The sequence below is a fragment of the Zosterops lateralis genome, assembly GCF_965231275.1.
Source record: "Zosterops lateralis genome assembly, chromosome: 24".
In the NCBI taxonomy this organism is placed as follows: Eukaryota; Metazoa; Chordata; class Aves; order Passeriformes; family Zosteropidae; genus Zosterops; species Zosterops lateralis.
In genome coordinates, this window is record NC_139784.1 from 7,346,231 (window position 1) to 7,372,943 (window position 26,713).

General features: G+C 63.2%; 3 protein-coding genes across 4 annotated transcripts; 2 read left to right on the forward strand and 1 right to left on the reverse strand.

Moving 5' to 3' along the window:
• The first annotated feature begins 129 nt into the window (after positions 1-129).
• On the forward strand, positions 130-7,246 carry LSM12 (LSM12 homolog). The gene is made up of 5 exons (XM_083877450.1): positions 130-266; positions 2,606-2,739; positions 4,606-4,715; positions 5,165-5,291; positions 6,129-7,246. The coding sequence occupies exons 1-5, from the start codon at positions 146-148 to the stop codon at positions 6,219-6,221; spliced, it is 585 nt and encodes a 194-aa protein (XP_083733576.1). The 5' UTR covers positions 130-145; the 3' UTR covers positions 6,222-7,246.
• A 130-nt stretch (positions 7,247-7,376) lies between these two features.
• On the forward strand, positions 7,377-11,305 carry TMEM101 (transmembrane protein 101). 2 transcript variants are annotated; one of them, XM_083877773.1, is made up of 4 exons: positions 7,377-7,807; positions 8,560-8,740; positions 9,491-9,637; positions 10,698-11,305. In XM_083877773.1, exons 1-4 carry the CDS (start codon positions 7,671-7,673, stop codon positions 11,004-11,006), a joined length of 774 nt encoding a protein of 257 aa, XP_083733899.1. In that variant the 5' UTR covers positions 7,377-7,670; the 3' UTR covers positions 11,007-11,305. The 2 variants fall into 2 exon arrangements, with proteins under 2 accessions (XP_083733899.1, XP_083733900.1); XM_083877774.1 differs by lacking the exon at positions 9,491-9,637.
• Positions 11,306-21,170: 9,865 nt separating this feature from the next.
• On the reverse strand, positions 21,171-26,477 carry LOC310918867 (all-trans-retinol 13,14-reductase-like; the record flags this gene model as incomplete). The annotated part of the gene is made up of 11 exons (XM_083877842.1): positions 21,171-21,316; positions 21,752-21,911; positions 21,990-22,156; positions 22,320-22,429; positions 22,524-22,662; positions 23,019-23,144; positions 23,333-23,530; positions 24,049-24,244; positions 24,666-24,964; positions 25,572-25,754; positions 26,303-26,477. The coding sequence occupies 11 exons, from the start codon at positions 26,475-26,477 to the stop codon at positions 21,171-21,173; spliced, it is 1,899 nt and encodes a 632-aa protein (XP_083733968.1).
• Between the last annotated feature and the right edge of the window lie 236 nt (positions 26,478-26,713).

Here is a 26,713-nt window from a genome sequence, read left to right on the forward strand (position 1 = left end):
CTCCCCTCCGCCCAATCAAACAGCGGGGCGGAGCGGATCGGCGGGGCGGAGCGCCAATCCCCGCCCTCGCTGGCTGCTAAGCCCCGCCCCCTCCGCCGCGCCTGGCCGAGGCTGAGCGGAGCCGCGGGCGCTGCGGGCGGACAAGATGGCGGCGCCGGGCGAGTACTTCAGCGTGGGCAGCCAGGTGTCCTGCCGCACCTGCCAGGAGCAGCGCCTCCAGGGCGAGGTCGTCGCCTTCGACTACCCCAGCAAGATGCTGGCGCTCAGTATCCACCCGCCCCGAGCATCGCCGAGCCGGTGCCGGCCACGGTTGAGGCCCGTTCGGGCCTCTGCGGCCCGCCCGATGGGGAGGGGAGTGTGAGGGGATCAGGGTGGGCGGTGATGGGGAGGGGTCTGAGGGGGTTTGGGGGGGTTTGGGGAGACCCTCTGAGGGTAGAGAGGAGTGGGGAGGGTTTAGGGGGGGGGATTGGAGAGAGAGTTTTGTGGGGGGGGATTGGGGGGCGCGGGGGGATCGGGGGTTGAGGGGTCTGGAGTGGGATTTGGGGAGTTCTATAGGGAGGTTTTTGGGGAGAATGAGGAGCGTTGTTTTGGGGGGAATTGGGGGAATTTGGGAGCCTGTATGAGGTGAATGGGGGGACTGAGGGACCCTGTGTTATAAAGAACTTTTGGGGGGAATCGAGGAGGCCTGGAGTGGGATTTGGGGGGTCCTGTAGGGGTTTTTTGGGAGAATGAGGAGGGTTGTGTTGGGGGGATTGGGGATCCTGTACTGGGCTGAATGGGGGGACAGAGAACCCCCATTTTTTGGGGAGAATTGGCGGAGACTGTGGTTTCCTGTAGTTTTTTTTGAGGGGGCAGTAAGGAGCCCTGTCCTGTGATTTGGGGTGTCCTATAGGGAGTTTTTTTGGGGAAAATGAGGAGGGTTGTGTTGGGGGGATTGGGGGGTTTGGGGAGCCTGTATGAGGTGAATGGAGGGACTGAGGGACCCTGTGTTATAAAGAGGTTTTTTGGAGGGATTGGGGACCCCTGTACTGGGCTGAATGGGGAGACAGAGAACCCCCATTTTTGGGGAGAATAGGGGTGTCTGTGGTATCCTGGAGTTATTTTTTGGGGGAGAAATGGGGGGGAGATAGAACCCCCATTTTTGGGGTGAATTGAGGGGGAACTGTGACATCCTGGAAGGTTTTTTTGGGGAGGACAGAGAACCCCCATTTTTGGGGTGAATTGGGGTGACTGTGACATCCTGGAGATTTTTTGGGGGGGATTGAGGACCCCTGCAATGGGGTGAGTGATCCTACAGAGGGGGATTGGGGAATTCTGGGGCCAGTGGGGTGTTCCCTGCCCTCCCCACTATAAACACACACAAATATGGGTTTATTTGGAATTTTCAGGGACTGGAAAAAGCCAAAAGCTGTTGGAAAAGCAGCAGAGAGAAAGTTTTTGGGGTTCCAGGGGTGGATTCTGCAGGGAATGAGGAGCTGGGAGAGGATTTTGGGACTGTGGGAAGTGCAACAGGAAATGTTGGGAACTCCCAGATCCCTTTAGGGGCAGCAGGAAAATCCCACAGGATCCAACAGGTCTCTCTGTGCCCCACAGAGGGCTGAGCCCTTTCTGGCTCTTCCCAAAAATCCAGCTTTTCCATCCATCCTCAGACCTAAAAATCGTGGAATTCTGAGGAAAGGGAGCACAGGAATTGTGCAGGAATTTCTGTCGCCTCTGGAAAGGGTTGAGTGTTTTTTGTTTCTTTTTTTTTTATTTTTTTTGAGGGAGTTGCTGTTCTCATTCACAACAGAAATACCAATAACAGACTCTGTGTGTCCCTTGTCCTGGGAATTCCCTCCAGAGCAGGGAATTGCTCCCAGGGGAGGCAAAAGGAAAGAGTTTTGGTGGGGAAAAAAACCATAAATTTGGTGGTGCTTCTTCAGGCCAGGGGGAAATCCAGAGCCCAGATTTTGGGTGGTTTTGGGTCTGGATTTTTGGCATTTGGGGCCTGGATTTTGGGTGGGTTTGGGGCTTGAATTTTGTTTGAGGCCTGGATTTTGGGGCCAGGATTTTATATTTAGATTTTGGGCATTTGGGGACCTGGAGTTCCATCCTGGCTTTGGGGTTTGGTGATTTGGGCTCTGGGATTTTGGCAGTTTGGGCTCTGGATTAATCAGTTTGGGGCTTGAATTTTGGGTGGGTTTAAGGTCTGGAATTTGGCTTTTGGGGCTTGAATTTTGTTGGGTTTAGGGTCTGGACTTGTGGCATTTAGAGCCAGGATTTTGGATGGGTTTGGGTCTGGATTTTTGGTATTTAGGGCCTGGATTTTGGGTGCTTTTGGGGCCTGGATTTTGGGTGATTTGGGGCCAGGATTTTGGGTGATTTGGGGCCTGGATTTTGGGTGATTTGGGGCCAGGATTTTGGGTGCTTTTGTGACCAGCACAGAAAACTCAATCTGGATTTGGAGCCAGACCAGTCTCAGCCCCACAAGATCCCCCCATTGTGATCCCCAATTACCCCAAACATCACCAAAGGAAACAGAGGAACTTCCCACAAACCCCAACCATCCCCTGGACTTTAAAAAACCTCTCTGTGGCTTTATTTCCCTTAACCCCTTCCCCTCCAGAATGCCCCTCTTCCAGTGGGAAGCCCAACCACGCAGACATCCTGCTCGTCAACCTACAGTACGTGTCAGAGGTGGAAATAATCAACGACCGCACGGAAACGCCTCCCCCTTTAGCCTCCCTCAACGTCAGCAAGGTGAGAGAGCCCCTTTTCCCATGGGGGTCCTGCAGGGAGCCACAGGGATCCACAGGGAGCCACAGGAATCCTGCAGGGATCCACAGGGAGCCAGTGGGATCGGCAGAGTCACAGCCTGGCTCTGGGGTTTGGTAATTTGGGGCTGGGTTTATCAGTTTGGGGCTTGGATTTTGTTGGGTTTAAAGTCTGGAGTTTTGGTGTTTAGGGCCTGGATTTTGGGTGGTTTTGGGGCCAGGATTTTGGGCTCAGGATTTTTGGGTGGGTTTGGGGCCAGGATTTTACATTTAGATTTTGGGCATTTGGGGACCTGGAGCTCCATCCTGGCTCTGGGGTTTGGCAGTTTGGGTCTGGATTTATCAGTTTGGGGCCAGGATTTTGTTGGGTTTAAGGTCTGGGTTGTTGGCATTTAGGGCCTGGGTTTTGGGTGGGTTTGGGGCCAGGATTTTCTTGGGTTTAAGGTCTGGAGTTTTGGTGTTTAGGGCCTGGGTTTTGGGGCCAGGATTTTCTGTTTAGATTTTGGGCATTTGGGGACCTGAATTTTTGTTATTTTCGGGGTCTAAGAGGATCTTGTTTTGGAGCCTGGATTTTGAGCCTGACTTTTTTTAGTTTGGCTCTAACTGGTGGCATCTGGGGTCTGGATGATGCTGTTTTGGGGTCTAGATTTTGGCATTTTGGGGTGGACAGGAGTGGTAAAGATGTGGAATTCCGAGGAATTCCTTTTCATCCCTCCTGGGAATGACATCCCTGCCCACTCCTAGCGGTGTGAAGGAAAGAGAAGGTGACCAAATTTGGGGACTTTAGGGACACCCAGAGGGGTGACACTCCCCAAAGGACCCGGGCACAGCCCTGCAGTCCCACTCCAGGCATATTTTGGAGGGATTCTCTTGATCCCCTCCAGCCTTGTGGCACCCAAATGGGATAAAGGGGCCACCCTGGACCTGAGGGGGGCCTGGCACAGCCCTTGGTGGCCCTGGCACAGCCCTTGGTGGCCTTGGCCTGGCCCTTGGTGGCCCTGGCACAGCCCGTGGTGACCCTGGCACAGCCCTTGGTGGCCTTGGCCTGGCCCTTGGTGGCCCTGGCACAGCCCGTGGTGACCCTGGCACAGCCCTTGGTGGCCTTGGCCTGGCCCTTGGTGGCCCTTGGTGGCCCTGGCACAGCCCTTGGTGCCCTCACTGTCCCTCCTCCTCTCCTGGCGCTGCCAGTTCCATCACTGAACCCTGAGGGAGCAGGGGAGTGACTCATCCATTCATGAGGAGTGTGCAGGGCAGCCCTGGAGCTCCTTGGGGTGCTCAAATCCAGGCGGCTGGAATTCCTTGGGGTGCTCAAATCCAGGGGTTGGAGCTTCAGGGCTGATCCATTTTTCCCCTGGAGCTCCTTGGAATATTCACATCCAGGGGCTGGAGCTGCAGGGATGATCCATTTCCTCTGGAATTCCTTGGAATGTTCACATCCAGGGGCTGATCCATTTTTCCCCTGGAACTCTTTGGAATTCTCAAATCCAGGGCCTGGAGCTGCCCAGCTGATCCATTTCTCCTCTGGAGCCCCTTGTCACCACCACCCCCAAATCTCTCGGAGTGGTGAGGGTGTCTGAGAACAGGAATTGAGGGTGGGCTGAGGAGGACAGAGCCCCCCAGAGCCCCCAGCCCAGCCCCCTGTCCCCTGTGTGTCCCTGAATGTCCCCAGTGCCCCCAGCCCAGCCCCCTGTCCCCTGTGTGTCCCTGAATGTCCCCAGAGCCCCCTCACAGCCCCCTGTCCCCTGTGTGTCCCTGAATGTCCCCAGAGCCCCCTCACAGCCCCCTGTCCCCTGTGTGTCCCTGAATGTCCCCAGAGCCCCCTCACAGCCCCCTGTCCCCTGTGTGTCCCCAGCTCGCCAACAAAGCGCGGACGGAGAAGGAGGAGAAGATGAGCCAGGCGTATGCAATTAGTGCTGGTGTCTCCCTGGAGGGGCAGCAGCTCTTCCAGACTATCCATAAGACGTGAGTGCCCACCTGGGGGTCCCCAGTGCCCACTGAGAGTCTCCAGTCCTCACCTGGGGGGTCCCCAGTCCTCCCTTGGGGCTCCCCAGTGTCCCCAGTCCCTCCCACCTGGGGGGTCCCCAGTCCCTCCCACCTGGAGATCCCCATTCCCCACCTGGGGGGTCCCCACACCCCTTTTTTTGGGGATTTCCATTCCTGAGTCCCTCAGGTTTGCTGTGGGAGGCTCTGCTGTGTCCTGAGCTGCCCTGGGCTGTCCTGGGCTGTGCAGGATGAGCCCCCTGCCTGCCCCCCACCCTCTCTAGCACATCCCCCCCCTCTCCAACTGGACACTGGAGTGACCAGAGTGACCCTTTGCCCCCTCAGTGTGACACAGCCCCACCCTGGGGGACATTTTGGTGCCTTTCCCAGGCCAGGAGCCATTCCCCTGACGTTTTTATCCCTCTCCTCAGCATTAAAGACTGTAAATGGCAGGAGAAGAACATAGTTGTGATGGAAGAAGTTGTCATTGCCCCTCCATACCAGGTGGAAAACTGCAAAGGCAAAGAGGGGAGCGCCCTGAGCCACGTACGCAAAATAGTGAGTGAGGGCTGGGGGGGACACTGCCCTGGAGACACTGCTGGGGACATTCCTGAGGGGGGACACTGCCCTGGGGACATTCCTGGGGACACACACTGCCCTGGGGACAGACACTGCCCAGGGGACATTGCCCTGGGGACACTGCTGGGGACAGACACTGCCCTGGGGACATTCCTGGGGTGGGCTTCTGGCTGTCCTGGGTGTCCCCTCCCCTCTCCAGATCCCCCTCCCACCTTTTCTTGGGTTGTTTGTTCAAAATGCTGAGCAGGGGATGGGGACACTGCAAAGACCTGGTGGGTGTCACCTCCCTGGGGACACCTGGGACCCGTCCTGGGGCTTCTCCAGTCCATCCTGAGGTTCTCCAGTCCATCCTGGGGCTCCCCCAGCCCCTCCTGGGTTTTCCCCAGCCCCTCCTGAGGTTATTCCAGCCCATCCTGGGGTTTCCCCAGCCCCTCCTGATGTTCCCCATCCCATCCTGAGGTTCTTCCACCCTGTCTTGAGGTTCTCCAGCCCCTCCTGAGGCTCCCCCATCCCACCCTGATGTTCCCCATCCCATCCTGAGGTTCTTTCAGCCCATCCTGATGTTCCTCATTCCATCCTGGGGCTCCCCCAGCCCCTCCTGAGGTTTCCCCAGCCCCTCCTGAGGTTCTCCCAGCCCATCCTGAGATTCCCCAGCCCATCCTGGGCTTCCCCATCCCCTCCTGAGGTTCTTCCACCCTGTCTTGAGGTTCTTGAGCCCCTCCTGGGTCTTCCCCAGCCCCGTCCTGGTGTTCCCCAGCCCCTCTGGGCCACCATTCCCTCCCCAAACTCCTCTTTTCCCCCTCTTTTCCCCTCCAGGTGGAGAAACACTTCCGGGACGTGGAAAGCCAGAAGGTCCTGCAGCGTTCACAAGCACAGCAGACACAGAAGGACACGTCCCTGTCATCCTGAGGCCACCCCCGGGCTCACTCACCTTGTCCCCTTTGTGTCCCCTCCCCAGAGGTGGCACCATCAAACTTTTATTTCCTTTTTTTTTTTTTTTTTTTTTTTTTTTTTTTTTTGGTTATTTTGTTTTGGTTTTTTTTGGGGAAATCTCAACCAATTCCAAACTTTAGAACTTTAAAAACGAACGAGAGAAGAAAAAAAAACAACAACAAGAGAATAATTTAAAGCTCCTCACTCATTACTTGACTAACAGAGTTTTGGTTTTATTTTTTTTTTCCTGCCATGGTTTTCTCCCTCCAGCCGGTCAGACTCTGTTAATTTTATTTTTTGGGCTTTTTTTTTTCCTCTTTTTCCTCCCAATTCCTGCCTCCCTCTTCCCCCCCAAAAAAACCCCCCAGAAAATAAAGGTAACGAGCTGACTGTGGTGGCCAAGCTGGGACCTTTGTGACCAACGTGGTCTCGTTTTAATTTTGTTTGCACAGGGCAAGGCTTGAATTAGTCTTATTTTTCTTATCTTTAAATATATATATGAATATATATTAAAATGTTCTTTAAATATTTGTCTGCTTTTAGCAGGGTCGTGGCAAAAAATCCCTTTAACACCCCCCTGGGAGCAGCCAGAACCTGGATTTGGGGTTTTTACCCCCCATTTCTTTTATGCTTTTAAATTTTTTTTTCCCTTTTTCATTTAATTTTTAAATTTTTTTCTTAATTTTAATTTTTTTTTTTGCCACGATCCTCCCCCTCCCCGTTTTATTTCCTTTTTTTTTTTTTTTTTGTTATTTTGTTTTCTTTTAATTATTAAAGAAAAAAATAAAGCAGATCAAACTCAAAACAATTCAAGCCCTGCCTTTAGGAAAAGTTAAAGTTAAAAAAAAAATTTAAAAAAAAAGAAAAAAAAAAAAGGAAAATTTTTTAGTCTTGTTTAGCAAAAAAAACAATAAAAACCCGAAATTTTTTTAACCATCACCGGAGTCTGTGGGGGCTCAATGGGGGCGTGGCCAGGGGCGTGGCCTAAGGGAGCGGGCGTGGCTTAAGGACTGATAGTTGTAATCAATGAGGGGCGTGGCCTAAGGAGTGGGCGTGGCCTAAGGGCGTGATTACTATACACCCCGATGGGGCGTGGCTTTACTGGGGGCGGGGCTTGGTAGGGCCATTCCGATTGGTTGGTTTGATTGATTGGCGCCGTTTAGGGAAAGGGAGGGGTTTCGCTGGCAGAGCCGCGGTCTGAGGGAGCGGGCGCGGCCTGGAGCGGGATTAAGGCTCGGTAGGAGCGGCGGATCCGGATCCGGGACGCGGCTTTGGGTCACCGAGCGCCGTTTCAACAGCGGGGATGAGGGAGCGCCATTAAAAGGGCGTGGTTTGCTCTAGGGGGCGTGGCTTTTTACCGGGAGGCGCTGATTGGTCGGCAAGGCGGCACTTCCGGCGCGGCACTTCCGGCGGGACGGCCCGGTGATGGCGGCGGGCCGCGGGTGGAGGCGGCGGGCGCTGCGGCTGCTCACGGCGGGCGGCGGCGTCCTGCTCACCCGCTTCCCCTTCTGGCACTGCTTCAGCGGCCTCCTGCTCTGCGCCGAGCGCGCCGACCTGCGCCGGTGCGCGCCCGGGGAGGGGCGGGACAGGGAGTGATGTGGGGAGCCCGGGCCTGGGACGGGCCTGGGAGGGTTTGTGGGGCCGGGAGCGGGGAGGTCAGAGGTGCCTGTGGGGCCGAGAGGGGCTGGGGGGGTTATAGGGGGCTGTGTGGGGCTGTGAGAGGCTGGGGGGGGTTATGGGGGACTGGAAGGGGCTGGTTATGGGGTGATGTGGGGCCGTGAGGGGCTGCGGGGGTTATGGGGGGCTGTAGGGCCATGAGGGGCGGGGGGAGCCCAGAGTGGTTATGGGGAGCTGCGGGGCTGGGGGAGCCCGGGGTGCTGTGGGGCTGGGGCTGGTTATGGGGGGCTGTGGGGCTCTGTGGGGCTGGGGGAGCCCAGGGTGGTTATGGGGGGCTGTGAAAGGCTCGGGCTGGTTTTGGGGACTGGAAGGGGCTGGGGGTGGTTATGGGCAGCTGGAAGAACCCAGAGGTGTCTGTGAGGCTGCTGAAGTGTGGGGCAGCTGTGGGGTCCCCTAGATTCGTGTGGGGCTGGGACAGGTGAGCCTCAGTGGGGCTGGGACAGGTGGAGTTTGGGGTCAGGGAGCTGCTGACGGGGCTGAGGGGGGACACGGGCAGTGCTGGGGGCTGGAGGGGGGTTTGGGGTCTGGGGAAGGGGCCAGAGCAGCAATGAGGGGCTCCATGGGGCAGGAACAGCCCTGTCTCTGCCCCACACCCCTCGCTAACCCCACACTGACCCCTGTCCCCCCTGCCCCACAGCAAACCCGACATCCCCGTGCCGTACCTGTACGTGGACATGGGCGTGGCCGTGCTCTGTGCCAGTTTCATGTCGTTCGGGGTGAAGCGGCGCTGGTTCGCCCTGGGGGCCGCCCTGCAGCTCGCCGTGGCCACCTACGCTGCCCACGTGGGCGGCCACGTCCACTACGGGGACTGGCTCAAGGTGAGACCCCCGGGGTGGATCGGTGGAGACCCCTGGGATGGATCGATGGAACCCCCCGGGATCGATGGTTTCCCCCAGGATCGATCAATGGATCCCCCCTGGATAGATCCCCCTGGGATGGATCGATGGTTTCCCTGGGATCAATGGATCCCCCCCAGGCCCCTCCCCGGGATTGATGGATCCCCCCGGGATGGATCAGTGGATCCCCCCTGGGCCCTTCCCTGGGATCGATGGTTTCCCCCAGGATGGATCAGTGGATCCCCCCCAGGATGGATTGATGGATCCTCTCCGGGCCCCTCCCCGGGATTGATGGATCCCCCCAGGATCAATGGATCCCCCCACCCTCCACCCCCCCAGGATCGGTGGATCCCCCCGGCCCCCTCTCCGGGATCAATGGTTTCCCCTGAGATTGATGGGCAGACCCCAGACCCTCCTGGACCGCCCCCAGACCCCCCTGGGCAGACCTCAGACCCCCCTGCACAGACCCCAGACCCTCCTGGACAGACCCCAGACCCCCCTGCACAGACCCCAGGCCCTCTTTTTGGGGTCCCAGGCCTCTCTACCGAGCTCTGTGACCCTCCAGGGCGCCCAGAGGGATGCCCTGGACTCCAACACATTCCGATCACAGGTTTCACATTCTCAGACCCTTTTGCTCAGCAATCCTATTGATAATCAGGTTTTCCCTGATCACCTCCCCAAGGCCCGCCCCCCGAGGGGCGTGGCTGAGGGACCCTGTCCCCTCCCCTGCAGGTGCGGATGTACTCGAGGACCATCGCCATCATCGGCGGCTTCCTGATCCTGGCCAGCGGCGCCGGGGAGCTCTACCGGCAAAAACCCCGCAGCCGCTCCCTGCAGTCCACGGGACAGGTGTTCCTGGGCATCTACCTCATCTGCCAGGTCCGGGAGGGCTGGGGACAGCCAGGGGACAGTCGAGGACAGCTGGGGATGGCTGGGGACAGCCTGGGGAGAGCTGGGGATGGCCAGAGGACAGCTGGGGACAGTGGGGGACACTTGAGACAGCCAGAGGACAGCCAGGGGACAGCTGGGGATGGCTGGGGATGGCCAGGGGAGAGTTGGAGATGGCCAGGGGACAGCTGGGGACAGTGAGGGACACTTGGGACAGCCAGGGGACAGCCAAGACAGCTGGGGACAGCAGGGGACAGCCAGGACAGTGGGGGACAGCTGGAGCTGGCCAGGGGACAGTAGGGACAACTCTGTGCTGCTGCACTGTGGGATGGGGACACAGGATGGGGACACGGTTCCCCTGGGGGCAGTGCTGGCAGTGCCCCAAATTGTCCCTGGAAGGAGCCTCAGGGTGGCACAGGAGCCTGGGGGGACAGGGCTGTGTCCCCTCAGTGTCACCACACTCTGAGCCCACGCTGTCCCCAGGGCAGCAGTTGTCCTTGGGGGAGAAACCTTGGGTGATGGTTTCCAGTGTCACCAGTGTCACCACACACCAACCCCACACTGTCCCCAGGGGAGAAGCCTTGGGTGATGGTTTCTATCAGTGTCACCACACTCGTCCCCAGTCCTCCTGGGTTAGAACTCCTGTGTGGGTGTTCCCAGTGCCACCACACTGCAGGTCCCCACTGTCCCCAGGGGAGAAGCCTTGGGTGAATGTTTCCATCGATGTCACCAGTGTCACCACACACCAACCCCACACTGTCCCCAGGGGAGAAGCCTTGGGTGATTGTTTCTATCAGTGTCACCACGCTGTCCCCAGGGCAGCAGTTGTCCTTGGGGGAGAAGCTTTAGGTGATGGTTTCCAGTGTCATCAGTGTCACCACACTCATCCCCCAATCCCCCTGGTCTAGAACTCCTCTCTGGGTGCTCCCACTGCCACCACACCTCACGTCCCCCCTGTCCCTGGGGGACAAACCTCACCAACCGCTGCCATTCCCCCCAATCCCCCCCACACCCCCACTGTCCCCTCACTGTCCCCGCGCTGTCCCCACAGGCCTACTCCCTCCAGCACAGCACCGAGGACCGCCTGGCTTACCTGGACCACCTCCTGGGGGGCGAGGTGGCCCTGCAGCTGCTGTTCCTGCTCTACGGGCTGCTGGCCCTGGCCTTCCTCTCGGGTTATTACGTGCGGGCGGCGGCGCAGGTCCTGGCCGTGCTGCTGCCCCTGGCCATCCTCCTCATCGACGGCAACCTGGGCTACTGGCACGCCCTGCGCCGGGTCGAGTTCTGGAACCAGATGAAGCTCATCGGGCAAAACGTGGGGATTTTCGGCGCCGTGGTGATCCTGGCCACGGATGGATGAAAAAGGGGGGAAAGTGTGGGATGAATGGGGGCAATAAAGGGTTAAAAAAGGGTGGGATGGGGTTTTGTAAGGAGCGCTGTTATTTATTCCTTGGGGGAGATTTTTTTTTTTTTTTTTTTTTTGTGTTGTTTGTAAATATTTGGTAATTTCGGGCCTGGGGGGTGGTGGCCACTGTGTGGTCAAGGCTCCTCCGTCCCCCCGCTGAGGGGGGTCACTGCTCTGCCCACCCCTCAAAATAAAAATGTATTTTTACTGATGCGCTGAGAAATGTTTAATGTCTCGGGTTTGGGGGGTCGGGGTGAGGGGCTGCAGCTTTTGGGGGTAAAACCTGATTTTGGGGTCCTGGAGCTGCAGTGCAGGAGGTTTTTGGGGAGTTTTGGGTTTGGGGGAAGAGCTGCTTTGGGGGGAAACTCCTTCAGAGGAGTCTGAGGGAGGGATTTATTCGGGGGGGGTGATTTTTGGGGGGTTGGAGGGCAGAGTTTGGGGTGGAGGGGCTGTTTTGGGGGACCCTCGTGGGGAGCAGCTCTGGGGAGGGATGTGAGTTTGGGGGGCTCAGGGGGGGCACTTTGGGGACCTGCTGGAGGGGCTGGGGGTGTTGTGGCACTTCTGGGGGTCCTGAGGGACACAGGGAGGGGCTGGGGACCCCCAGGGTCCCCCCTCGAGCTGTGTGTCCCCCCCGGGCCGGGCTCTGTGTGTCCCTGTCCCCTCCCTGGGTTCTGTGTGTCCCTGTCCCCCCCCCGGGCTCTGTGTGTCCCTGTCCCCCCCGGTCCCTGTCCCTGTCCCCCCCGCCCTGTCCGGAAAAGCAAACAGGGGCTGATAAGGGGTTTCCGATAAGGGGTTTCCGATAAGGGGCTTCCTCCGGGGGGCCCTAATGCGCCTCCGGCGGAACCGGGGCCATAAAACCCGCGCAGGCGGCAGAGCCCTGTTTGCTCGGGGGGGCCGCGGCTCCTCATCCCCCCCCACCCCCTCCCCAGGACCCCCCGGGGGGCTCCAACCCCTCAATCCCCCCCAGACCCTCCTTTTCCTCCTCACCGCCTTTAGAGAGTTGGGGGCGCTCAGGGGGGACCCCTCCCCTGCCCTGTCCTGTCCCCGGGGGTGCCGCCCCCCCCCCGCTCCGGCAGAGCCATCCTGTGACCTTTGGAAAATCTCTGTTTGCCGTCAGCGGGATAAATGGGGCAGAAAGAGCCGCCTCCCCCTGCCCGGGGGGCTGGGGGCCGCCCCGACCCCCCCCGGCCTCGCCTTGGGGACATTTGTGACACCGCGGTGACATTGTGGCCGTGCTGGGTCCCAGGTCCTGGCCCGGGGGGGGGAAGGGGGGGCCCTGCGGGGGTCTCTCCCCCCTCCTGGAGCTGCCGGGACCCCCCGCCCGTGTCCCCTCGGGCCGGGCGGTGTCACAGCGCGGCCACGCCACGGGGGACAGTCCCTGGCACCGCCACCAGCCGCGGTGACAACGGGGTGACAAACAGAGCGACAACCGGGGTGACAAGCGGGGCAGGGAGTGGGGAGCGTGTCCCCCCCGTGTCCCCCTGGCCAGGCCGGTGACATCCCCCAGTGTCCCCCCCGTGTCCCCTCTGGCCAGGCCGGTGACATCCCCCAGTGTCCCCCCCGTGTCCCCCTGGCCAGGCTGGTGACATCCCCCAGTGTCCCCTCCCTGGCCGGAGAAGCGGCTGTATTTGGGTGGGACCATCCCAGGGTTTTTTGGGACCCCCTTTCTGCCCCTTGTCCCCACTTTGGTGCCTTTGGTGTCCCCCGCCCCCGTGCCTCAGTTTCCCCCCGCCCGAGCCGGTGATTGTTCCTTAATTAATCCACCCGGGATTGATGTCCCTGCAAAGGCCACCTCATCCGTCCTGGGGGAGGTGACAGCGCTCGATGGCGCTGGCGGGGATGAGGGGACAGGGACGTGGCGGCGGCTCCGTGCCCCGCCTGGGGAAACTGAGGCAGCTCTGGCTGTGGGGGTGTCCGTCCCCTCCAATGTCCCCCGCGGGTGGCTCGTGGGGTTTGTCCCCAGGGCCGTGGGGTTTGTCCCCTGGGCCGTGTTTGTGTCCCCGGCTGGGGTTGATGTCCCCGGGTCCCACTGTCACACCCCGAGGTGTCAGGGCAGGGTTGTGTGTCATGGCTGAGTGTGACATCTGTGTCCCTGTGTCCTCATGTGTGTGACATCCCTGTCCATTCCCTGTCCTTGTGTGTGTGACATCCGTGTCCTGTGTCTCCGTGTGTGTGACACCTGTGGCCCTGTCCTTGTGTGTGACATCCCTGTCCATGTCCAAGTCCTTGTGCCATGGCTGTGTGTGACATCTGTGTTCATGTCCTTGTGTGTGTGACATCCATGTCCTGTGTCTCCGTGTGTGTGACATCTGTGCCTTCATGTGTGTCCCATCCCTGTCCCTGTCCCGTGGCTCCCTGTCCCACCTGCCACGTGCCATTTCTGTGTCCTGTCTCACCTGTCACCTCTCTGTGCGCCACGGTGACCTGTCACCTCTGTGCCCACGTCCTGTCCCCATCTGCCGTGTCCGCGTGTCCTACCCGTGTCCGTGTGTCCCACCCGTGTCCGTGTCCGTGTCCCCCCCTTGTCCCCACTCTCTGCCCTCCCCCTCCCCTCCATTCCCCAGGCTGGGGGGACAGTGACAGGGTCTGGCACGTGTCCCCCGTGTCCCCACGTGCCCGTGGGTTTGTCACGCGTGCGGGAGGAGCCACTGTCCCCCTTTGGGGCTATAAAACCCCGGGGTGGCCGCAGGAGCCGCCGTGTCCCCGGCACTGTCACCCCGCCCGGGCCCCGCCTGTCACCGCTGCCACCTCCATGGTGAGTGTGGGGACCGGGCGGGGGGTCCGGGGGTCCCCGAGGGCAGGGAGGGACCCCAGGAAGGGACAATCACCGTGGGGACCTGTGGGGTCCCTGGAGAGGGGGGAGTGTCCCTTTGGGTGGGTCTGGGGGGTGTTTGGGGTGGGACAATGGGACACCTCCCTTGGGGACACTGGGGGGGGTCTGTGGGACAGAGATGTCCCCGTGGGGGGGGGGGGGGGGGGGTCCTGGGGGGTGAAGGTGCCCCTCGAGTGGGGCTGGGGGTCCCGGGTGGGGGATAAAACCTGGGGGGGCTGGGCTGTGACATTCCCACGGGATTTTGGGGATTTTGGGGATTTTGGTGGGGGGTTGAGCTGAGCTGGGGGTCCCGAGAGTTCTGAGAACACCGAGGGGCTCTTGGGGCGCCCCTCACCCCCTTCCCCTGACCCCCCCGACCCTCCAGATGGTGACAGCGCCGTCCCCGCTGGTGGCCGTGTCCCTGTGTGTCCTGCTGGCCCTGGGGGCCGCGTACCCCCCCAAACCCGAGAGCCCCGGCGACGACGCGTCCCCCGAGGAGATGGCGCGGTACTTCTCCGCCCTGCGCCACTACATCAACCTGGTCACCCGGCAGAGGTGAGCGCGCCTGGCGGGGCACGGGTCCCCTTTGTCACCTGTGCCCGTCTCTTGTCCCCTGTGCCCGTCCCTTGTCCCCTGTGCCCATCCCTTTGTCACCTGTGCCTGTCCCTTGTCCCCTGTGCCTGTCCCTTGTCACCTGTGCCCGTCCCTTGTCCCCTGTGCCCGTCCCTTGTTCCCCGCGCCCCCTCCGTGCGCGCCCCCGCGGCTGAGGCGCGTGCCCGTGTCCCGCAGGTACGGGAAACGCTCCAGCCCCGGGGCCGCGCTCCCCGAGCTGCTCCTCCTGGGGCCCGCCGGGGACAGGGCACGGTGAGTGTCGCTGTCACTGTCACCTCTCCCTGTCCCCATCGCCCCCCGGGGCAGGGACAGGGGCTGGACTGTCCCCGCACCCAGGGCTGGGGGTCCAGGGGGTTTTGGGGGGTCCTGGGGATGTTTGGGGGGTCCCGGGGCTGTTTGGGGGTCCCGGGGCTGTTTGGGGGTCCCGGGGCTGTTTTTGGGGGTCTCAGAACTCTTTGGGGGTCCCAGGGCTGGTTTTGGGGGGTCCCGGGGCTGTTTGGGGGTCCTGGGGCTGTTTTTGGGGGTCCCAGGGCTGTTTTTGGGGGGTTCTGGGGGTCTCATTCCCCCTTTTCTCCCACCAACTCTCCCCTCAGGTACGACGACGACTCCTCGTGGTGACCCAGCCCCTCCTCGCCCCCCGTGTCCCCCCAAATCCTCCCCAGGTCCCCCCAGGGGACTCAGGACCAGCGCGGGACCCCCAGAGACCCCCCAAAACCCACCACGGGGGGGGGGTCCCGCTGTCGGGGGGTCCCGGGTGGTCCCTGCACGGCCCCAAGGCGACAATAAAAGAGCGACAATAAAAGGATGTCGGGAGATATTGGGGGGATATCGGGGGGATGTTGGGGGGGTGTCGGGGGGTGTCGGGGGGATATTGAGGGGATGTCGGGGGGATATCGGGGAATGTCGGGGGGTGTCGGGGAGATATCGGGGGGTATCAGGGTGGAGGGGACAGGAGGGGTCAGGGGTGGGAATTTTGGAGGAGGGGGCGCCTGGGGGGGGGTGGCAGTGGGGTGAGTGGGGGGCTGGAGCACACTGGGGGGCGCTGGGTGTGGAGGTCCCCCAGTGGTGAATATTGGGGGGCTGGGGGGGGGGGGCTGTGGTGACCACAGGGCTCGGACACCCCGGGGGGTGTCAGGGGGGTGCCCTGTCCTGGCTGGGGGGGCACTGCCAGGGGGTCCTGACACCATCGGGACCCCCGTGTGGGGACTGGGGCCCCTGGGGCCGAGCCAGGGCTGGGAGCCTGTGTCCGTCTGTCCCCACAGCTGTCTGTCTGTCCCCACATTGTCCCTCTGTCCCCACCCCTGTCCCTCTGTCCCCAAATTGTCCCTCTGTCCCCACATTGTCCCTCTGTCCCCACCTGTCCCTCTGTCCCCACATTGTCCCTCTGTCCCCCTGTGGGGCCGGACACCCGTGTCCGTGTCCTGTCCCCTCCCGGACCCCCCAGCTCGAGGTCAAACATTAACCGGGTCCAGCTGTCCCTGTCCCCCCCCAGGGTGGCCCCTGTCCCCCCCCCCGCCCCCCCAGAGTGGGCACCTGGCCCAGGTGCAGCGTGGCCCGGTGACATCAGCGGGGACAGGGGGATAAAAGGGCCGGCAGGGAGGGGACAGAGGTGCCACCAGGACCCGGCGTGTCCCAGAGTCCCCTCGTCCCGCAGAGACCCCTCGTCCCGCAGAGACCCCTCGTACCTGCCCGAGGAAGGTGAGAGGGGACGGGGGGCTGAGGGGGGGGTGAGCAGAGAGAGGGAGTGTGACAGGTGTGTGACACAGGTGTATGACAGACAGGTGTGTGTGCAGGTGTGTACAGGTGTGTGTACAGGTGTGTGACAAACAGGTGTGTGTGTGCAGGTGTGCCCAGGTGTGTGTACAGGTGTGTCCAGGTGTGTCCAGGTGTGTGTACAGGTGTGCCTAGGTGTGTACAGATGTGCCCAGGCGTGCCCAGGTATGCCCAGGTGTGCCCAGGTGTGCCCAGGTGTGTGTACAGGTGTGCCCAGTCGTGCCCAGGTATGCCCAGGTGTGTCCAGGTGTGTCCAGGTGTGTGTACAGGTGTGCCCAGTCGTGCCCAGGTATGCCCAGGTGTGTCCAGGTGTGTCCAGGTGTGTGTACAGGTATGCCCAGGTGTGTCCAGGTGTGTCCAGGTGTGTGTACAGGTGTGCCCAGGTGTGCCCAGGCGTGCCCAGGTATGCCCAGGTGTGCCCAGGTGCACACAGGTATACACAGGTGCCCAGGCGCGCCCAGGCGTGTCCGTACACCCCGTGCCCGTGTCCCCCCCCGTCCCCAGGATGTCCCCGCGGCTGCTGTTGGTCACCTGCGCGCTGGTGGCGCTGCTGCCGCTGCGGCCCCGCGCGGGCCCGGCCCAGCCCGAGTACCCCGGGGACGACGCGCCGGTGGAGGAGCTGCTGCGCTTCTACAACGACCTGCAGCAGTACCTGAACGTGGTCACCCGCCCGCGGTGAGCAGGGCCCGGGGGGGCCGTCCTGGCGTGATCCCTGTCGCGACATGCCCCCTGTCGCGATATGCTCCCTGTCACCACGCTCTCCCTGTCCTCCCTGTCGTGACACGCTGCCCATCGCGATGTGCTCCCATTTCTGATGTGCTCCTATCGTGATGAGCTTCCCCTCGTGACACCTCAATGCTCCCCACCTCAATGTGCTCCCTGTCGCGACATGCTCCCTGTCACGGTGCTCTCCCTGTCGCGACATGCTCTCTGTCATACTCCCTGTTGGGACACGCTCCCTGTCCTGTCCCCTGTCCCCCTGTCCCCCTGTCCCTGTCCCCTGTCCCCTGTCCCTATCCCCATAACTGTCCCTGTCCCCATAACTGTCCCTGTCCCCATAACTGTCCCCTGTCCCTGTCCTGTCCCCTGTCCTGTCCCTGTCCCCATAACTGTCCCCTGTCCCTGTCCTGTCCCCTGTCCTGTCCCTGTCCCCATAACTGTCCCTGTTCCAGGTACGGGAAGCGGGCGGGTGCCCGAGCTCTGGGTGAGGACCCCCTGGGCACCCCGGGGTGCTGAGCCCAGGTACGGGACTGGGGGGGGGAAGGTGGGAGCCCCCCAGGAGTGTCCCCGGCCTGGGTGTCCCCAATGGGGACAGTCCTGGGGGGCACGGGGGGCTCTGGGGGTGTCAGAGTGGGGACAGGGGACCCAAGGGACCTGGGGGTGTCAGGGAGGGGGACAGGGGACTGGGGGTCATGGGGGTCTCTGGGGAAGGGGACACGGGCCTGGGGGACCCTGTGTGACCCCCCGTTGTGTTTCAGGGCCGGCGCCGGGGCCCAGCGGGTGAAGAAGCTCCGGAGGTGTCGCCCCCGCCCCCCCCCCGCAGACCCCCGGCCCCCCCAGAGCCGGGACAGACCCCCGGGAATAAACCCTAAACCCCCCTGCAGCCACCGCCTGTCCTGTCTCTGCCTGCCCGGGGACACTGAGGGGACACTGGGGACACTGAGGGGACACTGGGAGACACTGGGGGACACTGGGGACAGTGGGGGGATACTGGGGGGACACTGGGGACACTGGGGGGACACTGGGGGGACACTGGGGACAGTGGGGGGGACACTGGGGGGACACTGGGGACAGTGGGGGGGACACTGGGGGGGACACTGGGAGACACTGGGGGAACACTGGGGACACTGAGGACACTGGGGGACACTGGGGGGACACTGGGGACACTGAGTGGCCGTGCTGGGGACACTGGGGGGACACTGGGGGGCTGTGACTGGGGACATTGGGGACACTGGGGACACTGGGGGGACACTGGGGGGACACGGGGGGACACGGGTGACACCCACCCAGAGCCCCGTGCCCGGCAAACTCAGTTCAGTGAGGACAAAGGGGGCTCCCCTGGCCATGGGGGGCTCTGCCCTGTGGTGAGGCCGATTTTGGGGGCTCCCCAGGGGGTCACAGGAGGACACTGGGGGACACTGGGGGACACTGGGGTCCCCAGGGGGGCACGGGGCTCCCCAGGGGGGCACGGGAGGACACTGTGGGGGGCACTGGGGGGCACGGGAGGACACTGGGGGGTCCCCAGGGGGGCACGGGAGGACACACGGCGGCCAATCCCCTGTTAAAGCCCCTGAGCCAATTAAGCGGCCGGAGCGGCCCCAGCCCGGCCGAGCCCCGGGCAGCCCTAAACCCCTTATGGGATGATCCTGCTTAGGGCATCCCGCGGCCCGAGCCCCCCCGAGCCCGGAGGGGCTTCAGTTCCCCCTCCCAAAGTGTCCCCATGGTCCCCACACCACCAGCCCTGTCCCCTCTGTCACCGCCAAATCACCTGGTTTGTCACCGGTGCTGCAGGGCCGGGGGGTGGCGTGGGGCAGCCCCGGATCGCCCCCGGGTCACATCCACCATCACCCCCGGACCACCCCCGATCTCCCCTGGTTCACCCCCGATCTCCCCTGGTTCACCCCCGGACCACCCCCGATCTCCCCTGGATCACCCCCCGATCTCCCCTGGATCACCCCCCGATGTGTTCAGGATCCCCCCGCGGATCCCCGCGGATCACCCCCGATCACCCCCGGGTCACCCCCTGGTTCATCCCCCGGACCATCCCCGGATCCCCCCGGGATCACCCCCTGGTTCACTCCTGGGATCCCCCCGAATCATCCCCGGGTCGTTCCCTGGATCCCCCCCACATCACCCCTGGATCCCCCCGGACCACCCCCTAATTCACCCCCCGGATCAACCCCCGATCACCCCCCGCTCACTCCCCGCCGACCCCTCGCTGACCCCGGCACGGGCTCTGATGGGATTTCGGGATTTAGGGCGCTGAGCCGGCGGCTCTTCACACCCTGGGGGGGATCCCGCTCCTCCGGCCTCACCTCTGCCTCCTCGGCCTCCCCTCGGCCCGGGGGCCACTCCCGGCAGGGCTGGGGGTCCCCTGTGTCACCCCGAGCACACCCTGCCCCACCCAGGCCACCCTCTGACCCCCCCCAATTTGGGGACAATCCCCCTCAGCCCCTCGGAATGGTCCCATTCTTTGAAAAAAACACCCCAAAACAGCCCAAATCACCCCAAATCACCCCAAACTGACCCACGGCGGGGTGTCCCCAGGCCCCCCCACCCCGGGCAAGGTCCGCAGTGGGGCAGGGAAGGGGCAAAGGGCGGCGGGTGTGGGGCCTGGGGTGTCCCCGGGGCAGAGGGCGGAGGTGGCACCGAGTGACGCCAGGGGACACCAGGCTCATGTCACTGCTGGGGACACCAGGTTTGTGTCACTGGGGGGGACACCGGGGACACCAGGCTCATGTCACTGCCAGGGGTCCTGCCCAGGAGGGGTCCCTGGGGACAGGGGTGACATGGGGACACCCTGGGAGCCCTGCGGGTGTGGGGACAGCACTGGGAGCGGTGACAGACACCACATGGTGCCACCGAGGGTGGGGACAAGCCCCCCTCCATCACACCCCTCTTGATGTCCCCCAGAGCCATGATCTTCCTCATCTTCATCATCTTCGTGGCCATCACCGTCCTCCTCCTCATCTTCCACATTTTCCGCAAGCTCTGCCAGGACCCGGTGCCCCCCCCGGCCTACAGGATCCCACAGACCCCCCCCACGCCCGGCCCGCCCTACAGAGACCCCCAGGACCCCGCACCGCCCCCTCTGACCCTGATGCCGGCACTGCCCAGTTTGCCCAGTGGGGCCATCCCAGTGGGGCTGGAGCCGCCGCCCTACAGCGAGGTGGGTCCTGCCTGGGCGGGGTATGGGGCGGGGTGGTGGGTTTTGGGGTGGTGGGTTATGGGGTGATGGGTTGTGGGGTGGTGGGTTATGGGGTGGTGGGTTTTGGGGTGGTGGGTTATGGGGTGGTGGGTTATGGGGTGATGGGTTATGGGGTGATGGGGGGCATTGTCCACAAAGGGGGACCCCCTCCTTGGCTGGGGAACCCCCCGAGTGTGTCGCTGTCCCCCCACTGACCCCTCCTTGCCCCCAGGTGACAGCGAAGCCCTTCCTGTACCCCCCGCCCCAGGGGCCGTGCCCCGAGTGTGGCCACAACGCCACAACCCCCTTCACCAGCCGGACCGAGAGGTGACCCCCTTCCAGGGACAGCTGGTGACAACTCTGCCCTTCACTCAGAGGGACACGGACCCTTCAGAACCCCCCTTTGTCCCCCCCAAGGCACCCCATTGAGAATCCCCCTATTTATTGTATTTTAAAGTGTGAAGCATTCCGGGCTCTGCTGGTTTGGGGAGGGCTGGGGAAGCTCAGGGGTACAGAGGGACAAAGGGGGAAGGTTTAAGGGGGGTCCTGTACCCCAAATTCACCCCCCCCCCCAGCTGTGGGTGCTCCCTGTCCCCATCCCCATCCCAGTCTCCATCCTCATCCCAACCCACCCTCTGTTCCCTGTCCCTATTCCCACCTCATTCCTGTCCCCACCCCTGTCCCCATCCCTGTCACAGTCCCTGTCCCCGTCCCTCTCCCACCTCCATCTCCATCCCCTCCCCACAGACAGGCACAGGCCAGTGGGACATCGGGGTTTATTGAGCCAGGGCCATCCCCGAGGACAGGTGACCCTGAGGACAAATGACCCCAAGGACAGGTGCCCCAAGGCCAGGTGCCCCCAGGACAGGTGTCCCCAAGGCCAGGTGACCCAAGGCCAGGTGTCCCCAAGGCCAGGTGACCCAAGGCCGGGTGTCCCCAAGGCCAGGTGTCTCCAAGGCCAGGTGTCTCCAAGGCCAGGTGTCCCCAGGCCAGGTGTCCTGTCCCCCGTGTCCCCTCAGGCCGTGTGCCGGCCCCGCCGCCGTTTGATTCTCCTCTTGAGCAGCAGCAGGTCCAGGTAGAGCAGGCGGCCCAGCACGGCCGAGGCGCAGAGCAGGGCCCCGTGCACCGCCCCGGCCAGCCCGCACGAGAACACGTCCTGCCCTGGGGACAGGGGACAGGGGACCGCCACCGTGTCACCCCCGGGGACAGCGGGACAGAGCCACCGCCCAGGGGATGTCACCGGGGACACCGCGGGGACAGAGCCCAGAGCCCGGAGCCGGACACGGAGACACCAGCGGGGACAGCGGGGACACCGCGGGGACAGAGGGACGTGGGGACAGCAGCGTCCTGCCCTGGGGACAGGGGACAGCCACCGTGTCACCCCCGGGGACAGCAGGACAGAGCCACCACCGAGGGGATGTCACCGGTGACACCGCAGGGACAGAGGGACATGGGGACAAGGGGACATGGAGACAGAGGGATGTGGGGACAGCGAAACACGAAGACAGAGGGACGTGAGGACAATAAGACATGGGGACAGCGGGACGTGGGGACAATGGGACATGGGGACACCGGGACACGGTGACACCCCCTCACCTGTCAGGTAGAGGTTCCTGACGGGCGTGTCGGGCCTGAGCGCGGCCACCGCGTTGGGGCTGAAGCGGCGCAGGTCGTGCTCCGTCCCGTACATCTCCCCCCGCGCCGCCCCCAGGTAGTGCTGGTTGCTCAGGGGGGTCGCCGCCTCCACAAACTCCACCTGCACGGGGCGGGGGGCTCAGGCCGTGTCACAGGACACCCCCAGACCCTTTTGGGACACCCCAGCCCCATGAATCACCTTGTCCCGCAGGTGGGGGAAGCGGAGCAGGGCCCTCTCCAGCAGCCGCCCCGCGATTTCCATCTTGTAGCGCTCGTAGTCGGGGCCGCGGTGGCGGGGGCGACCCCCGGCCCACTCCTCAAACCACTCGTAGCGTGCCATGGTCAGGATGGTCATGCAGGACTTACCTGTGGGGTGGGGACAGTGGGTGACACTCATGGGTGACAGCCGGTGACACTCATGGGTGACAATGCGGTGACAGTGGCAGTGCCCATCTCATCTCCAAGGGATTGAGGAGCCTCTGAGCCCTCTGAGAGGAGCTGGGGGGTCTCAGGGGTCCCCCAAACCCACCTGGGTGCCGTTGATCATAGGTGGGGTCCTTGGCGGCCGGGAAGGTGATGAACATCATGGCCAAGTTGTCTGGGACGTCGTCGCGGCTCAGGGCAGAGTATTGTGTCATCCTGGGGGACACGGGGAGGGGATGTCACCTCTGTGTCACCTCTGTGTCACCTCACCCACCCCAGTGTCACCCCTGGGGGTGCAGGGAGCCCTCACATGGTGTCCAGGTCGTTGTGGGGGTAGATCCAGAAGTTGGTGGGGGGCAGCTCCAGCTGGGCCGCGCTGCCCCGGAGCCCCACGAACACCAGGAAGGAGCCCATGCCCGGCCGGACCAGGGACAGGCGGGACAGGACACCTGCGGGGACATCGAGTGACACCTGGGTGACACTGGGGAGACCTGTGGGGACATTGAGTGACAACTAGGGGACACCGGGGACTGCCTGGGGAGGGGACACCAGGGTGACACCCAGGACTGTGTGTGCAGGGGACACTGCGGTGACACCTGGGCCTGCCTGGGGAGGAGACACCAGGATGACACCAGATCCTGCCCAGGCAGGGGACACCAGGGTGACACAGGACAGGGCAGGGGACACTGGGGTGTCAGGAAGGATGAGGATGAGGGGATGCCGGGGACACCAGAGATGTTGAGGACACTGAGGCCGCTGGGGACACCGAGGCTTTGGGGACACAGTGACACAAGCGCCACCTTACCCGGGTGGCAGCGCACGTGGGGAGGCAGCAGTTTGCCGAAGGTGTTGAAGATCCCGGCGTCGGAAATGACCAGGGGGGCTCGGACCTCCAGCTCCTCCTCACCGGGGCCCGTCCTCACCGCCACCCCTGGGAGGGGACACCGAGGGGTCACCGGGGGGTGACCTCAGGGGACACCGAGGGGTGACCGGTGTGACCTCAGGGGACACTGGGGAGTGACCTCAGGGGACACTCAGGTGACACTCAGGTGACACCGTGTCCCCATCCATCCCTCCCTCTGGGCGGGTATTTTGTGTGGGGGGGGTCCCGGGGCTCACCCAGGGCGGTGCCGGCGGCGCTGACGAGCACGCGCGTCACGGGGGCGCGCACGAGCACGGCGCCGCCCGCGCGCTCGATGACGGGCACGGCGTGGAAGGCGAGCTCGCTGCTCCCGCCCCGCGGGTACCAGGCCCCGCGCTGGTAGTGGTGAACCATCAGCGCGCTCACCAGGAAGCTCGACTCGCTCGGGGCCGTGCCTGCGGCGGGACGGGCGGGGAGAGCCGCGATATGGCGCGATATCGGCCTGCCTTGTCGCGATATAGCCCCCCCGTCACCACTGCTGTGTCCTGTCATAGCATATCCTTCTGCTGTCGCGACACAACTCTCCCTGTCACCACTGCTGTGCCCTGTCACGACACATCTTTCTGCTGTCGCGACATAGCCCTCCCCTGTCACCGACAGAGCCCTCCCCTGGCACAACCACTGTCCCCTGTCCTGTCGCGACACAGCCCTCCCCTGTCACCACCACTGTGCCCTGTCACGACACAACATATCCTTCTACTGTCGCGACACAGCCCTCCCGCAGTTTAACGCGGCCCCGCCCTGTCACGACACGGCCCTTCCCACCGCGATTCCCAACCCGTATCGCGATGGTGGCACCGCCTGTCGCGACACAACCTCCACCACCACCGCCATACCACCCTTCCCCCTCCTCCTCCTCCTCCTGTCGCCCTCCCTATCGCGACAGGCGCTCCCTGTCGCGACAGGCGCTGACCGTAGAAGAGGTATCCGAGCAGGGCGCGCAGGTCGCGGTTGGCGGTGAGGCGCGCGGCCGCGCGGCTGTGGCTGGTGGTGGCCATGCGGAACACGGGGGACAGGCGGGGCAGGAGCCCCGAGCGGAGCAGGGCGGTCACCAGCCAGCCCGGGGACAGCTTGAGCAGGGCCAGCAGCGCCGCGTGCCGCGAGGCCACCTGGGGCGGGGGACACCAGTGTGTGGCAGGGGTGGCACTGTCCCCAGGAGTGTCGCTGTCGTGAGCTCAGTGTCCATGTCCTCATTAGCCCCAGGGCTTGTCCCCTGGTGACTGTCACCTGTGTCCCCTCTGTGTCCCCTCTGTGTCCCCTCTGTGTCCCCTTTGGGTCCCCTCTGTGCTTTTGTCCCGACCATTCCCCACCACCCCCATCACCCATATCCCCACCACGGCCATCATCTGTGTCCCCACTGTCCCCCACGAACATCCTCACCATCCATGTCCCCACCACGGCTGTCACCTTTGTCCCCTCTGTCCCCTGCAAACACTCCCATCCATCCCCATGTCCCCACCACAGCTGTCACTTGTGTCCCCTCTGTCCCCACAAGCACCCCCACGTCCCCACCAGTGCCACCCTCCCCACCCCACACCCCCAGCTGAGCCCTCCTTGGGGACACGCCACCCCCACAGGGAGGTGACCCCAAGGCCACACCTTGGTGAGCCTCATGAACTCCCTGATGGCCTCTTTCTCCTCGGGGAACTGCTCCTCCAGGGCGGTGACAAAGGCCATCTTGCCCGAGCGCAGCCGGTACCGCTGTGTCCCCAGGGTCACCTCGTCGTAGGGGTCGGGCAGGCGGTGCCAGCACAGCTGCCCGTCTGTCACCTGGTCCAGGGCCACCCGCAGGAGGCTCCCCTCGTGCAGCTGCCCCACGTAGTGGATGCCTGTGGGGTGGGGACATGGTGGGGGGACACTGGGGACAGTGAGGATAGTGGGGGCACGGTGGGGGGACACTGGGGACAGCAGGGACATGGCGGAGGGACAGTGGGGACACGGTGGGGGCACAGTGGGGACAGTGGGGACACCTGGTGGGAGGGAAGGGTTTGGCTTTGTCTGGTGTCAACACTGAGGGGTGAGGTGGGATGGGATTGTGGGGTGACAGGGACATGGCAGGGAAATGGCAGGGACACAATATGGACATGGCAGGGACATGGCAGGGACACAGGGACATGGCAGGGACATGGCACAGACACAGTGTGGACAGACAGGGACACGGCAGGGACTTGGTAGGGACACAATATGGACATGGCAGGGACACAGTGTGGACACGACAGGGACATGGCACAGACACAATATGGACATGGCAGGGACACAGTATAGACATGACAGGGACATGGCAGGGACACGGCAGGGACATGGCAGGGACACAGGCACTGCACACAGGGGCTGGCAGCAGGCTCACAGAGGGGCCACAGGGACAGGGGTGACAGGGAGTGACAGGGGGGTGACAGGGAGGTGACAGGCCCACCCGTGGCCCAGGGGGGACCTTACCCACATCGAACTCGAAGCCGTGCTGCTGGAAGGTGTGGCAGCAGCCCCCGGCCTGGTCGTGCTGCTCCAGCACCAGCACCCTCCGGCCGGCCTTGGCCAGGGTGGCGGCCACCGCCAGGCCCCCCACGCCACTGCCGATGACCACGGCGTCCAGCGGGTCCGGCACGCGCTGGGGGCTGAACGCTGGGCACGCACGGGTGTGACAGTGACAGTGACAGTGACACCCACCAGTGTCCCCTCCTGTCCCTTGGGGACACCCCATGGCACCAGCCCAGAGCCCTCCCCAGTGAGTCCCCAGCCATGGCCCCCCACTGGGTTAATTGCCAGTTAATTAAGGGTTGATTAGGGGTTAATTAGAGGGCGTGGGGAGGGGGTTATTGCTACCCGGGAAGGGGTGACAGGGGACACCGAGCCCACGCACAGGACAGACGGACTCAGGACAGACGGACATACGGACACACAGACATACAGGACAGGTGGACATACAGGACAGACGGACACACAGGACGCACAGGACAGATAGACACACACGCACACATGGGCACACAGGACAGACGGACAGACGGACACACACAGGACACACGGGACACACAGGACAGATGGACACACAGGACACACAGGACAGATGGACACACGGACACACAGGACAGATGGACACACGGATACACACAGGACACACAGGACAGATGGACAGACGGACACTCAGGACAGACGGACACTCGGACACTCACCCCGTTTCAGCACCCGGTCCCGGGCGCGCTGGTCGGTCACCAGTGGCCGCGGTGGCTCCAGGGGTGGCCCCGAGAAGGGGTTCCCAGACGGGGCCAGCAGGCGATGGGTCACCCTGGCCAGGGCCACCAGGGCCACCAGGGCCACCGGCAGCAGCAGCAGCAGTGGGGGCCACATGGGTGTCACCTCGTGTGGCTCTGCGGGGACACGGACACGGCTCTGCCCGGCCTGTGCTGCCCCAGCCCTTTATGGCCACAGAGGCTTAAGGGACACGGGGATTATGGACAGGACAATAGAGCGGCTTTAGGGACAGCCCTGCTTAAAGTCACAGAGCCCTGGACAGGGGACAGCAGGGACAGGGGACGGACAGGGGACAGCAGGGACAAGGCACAGCACGGACAAGGCACTGCAGG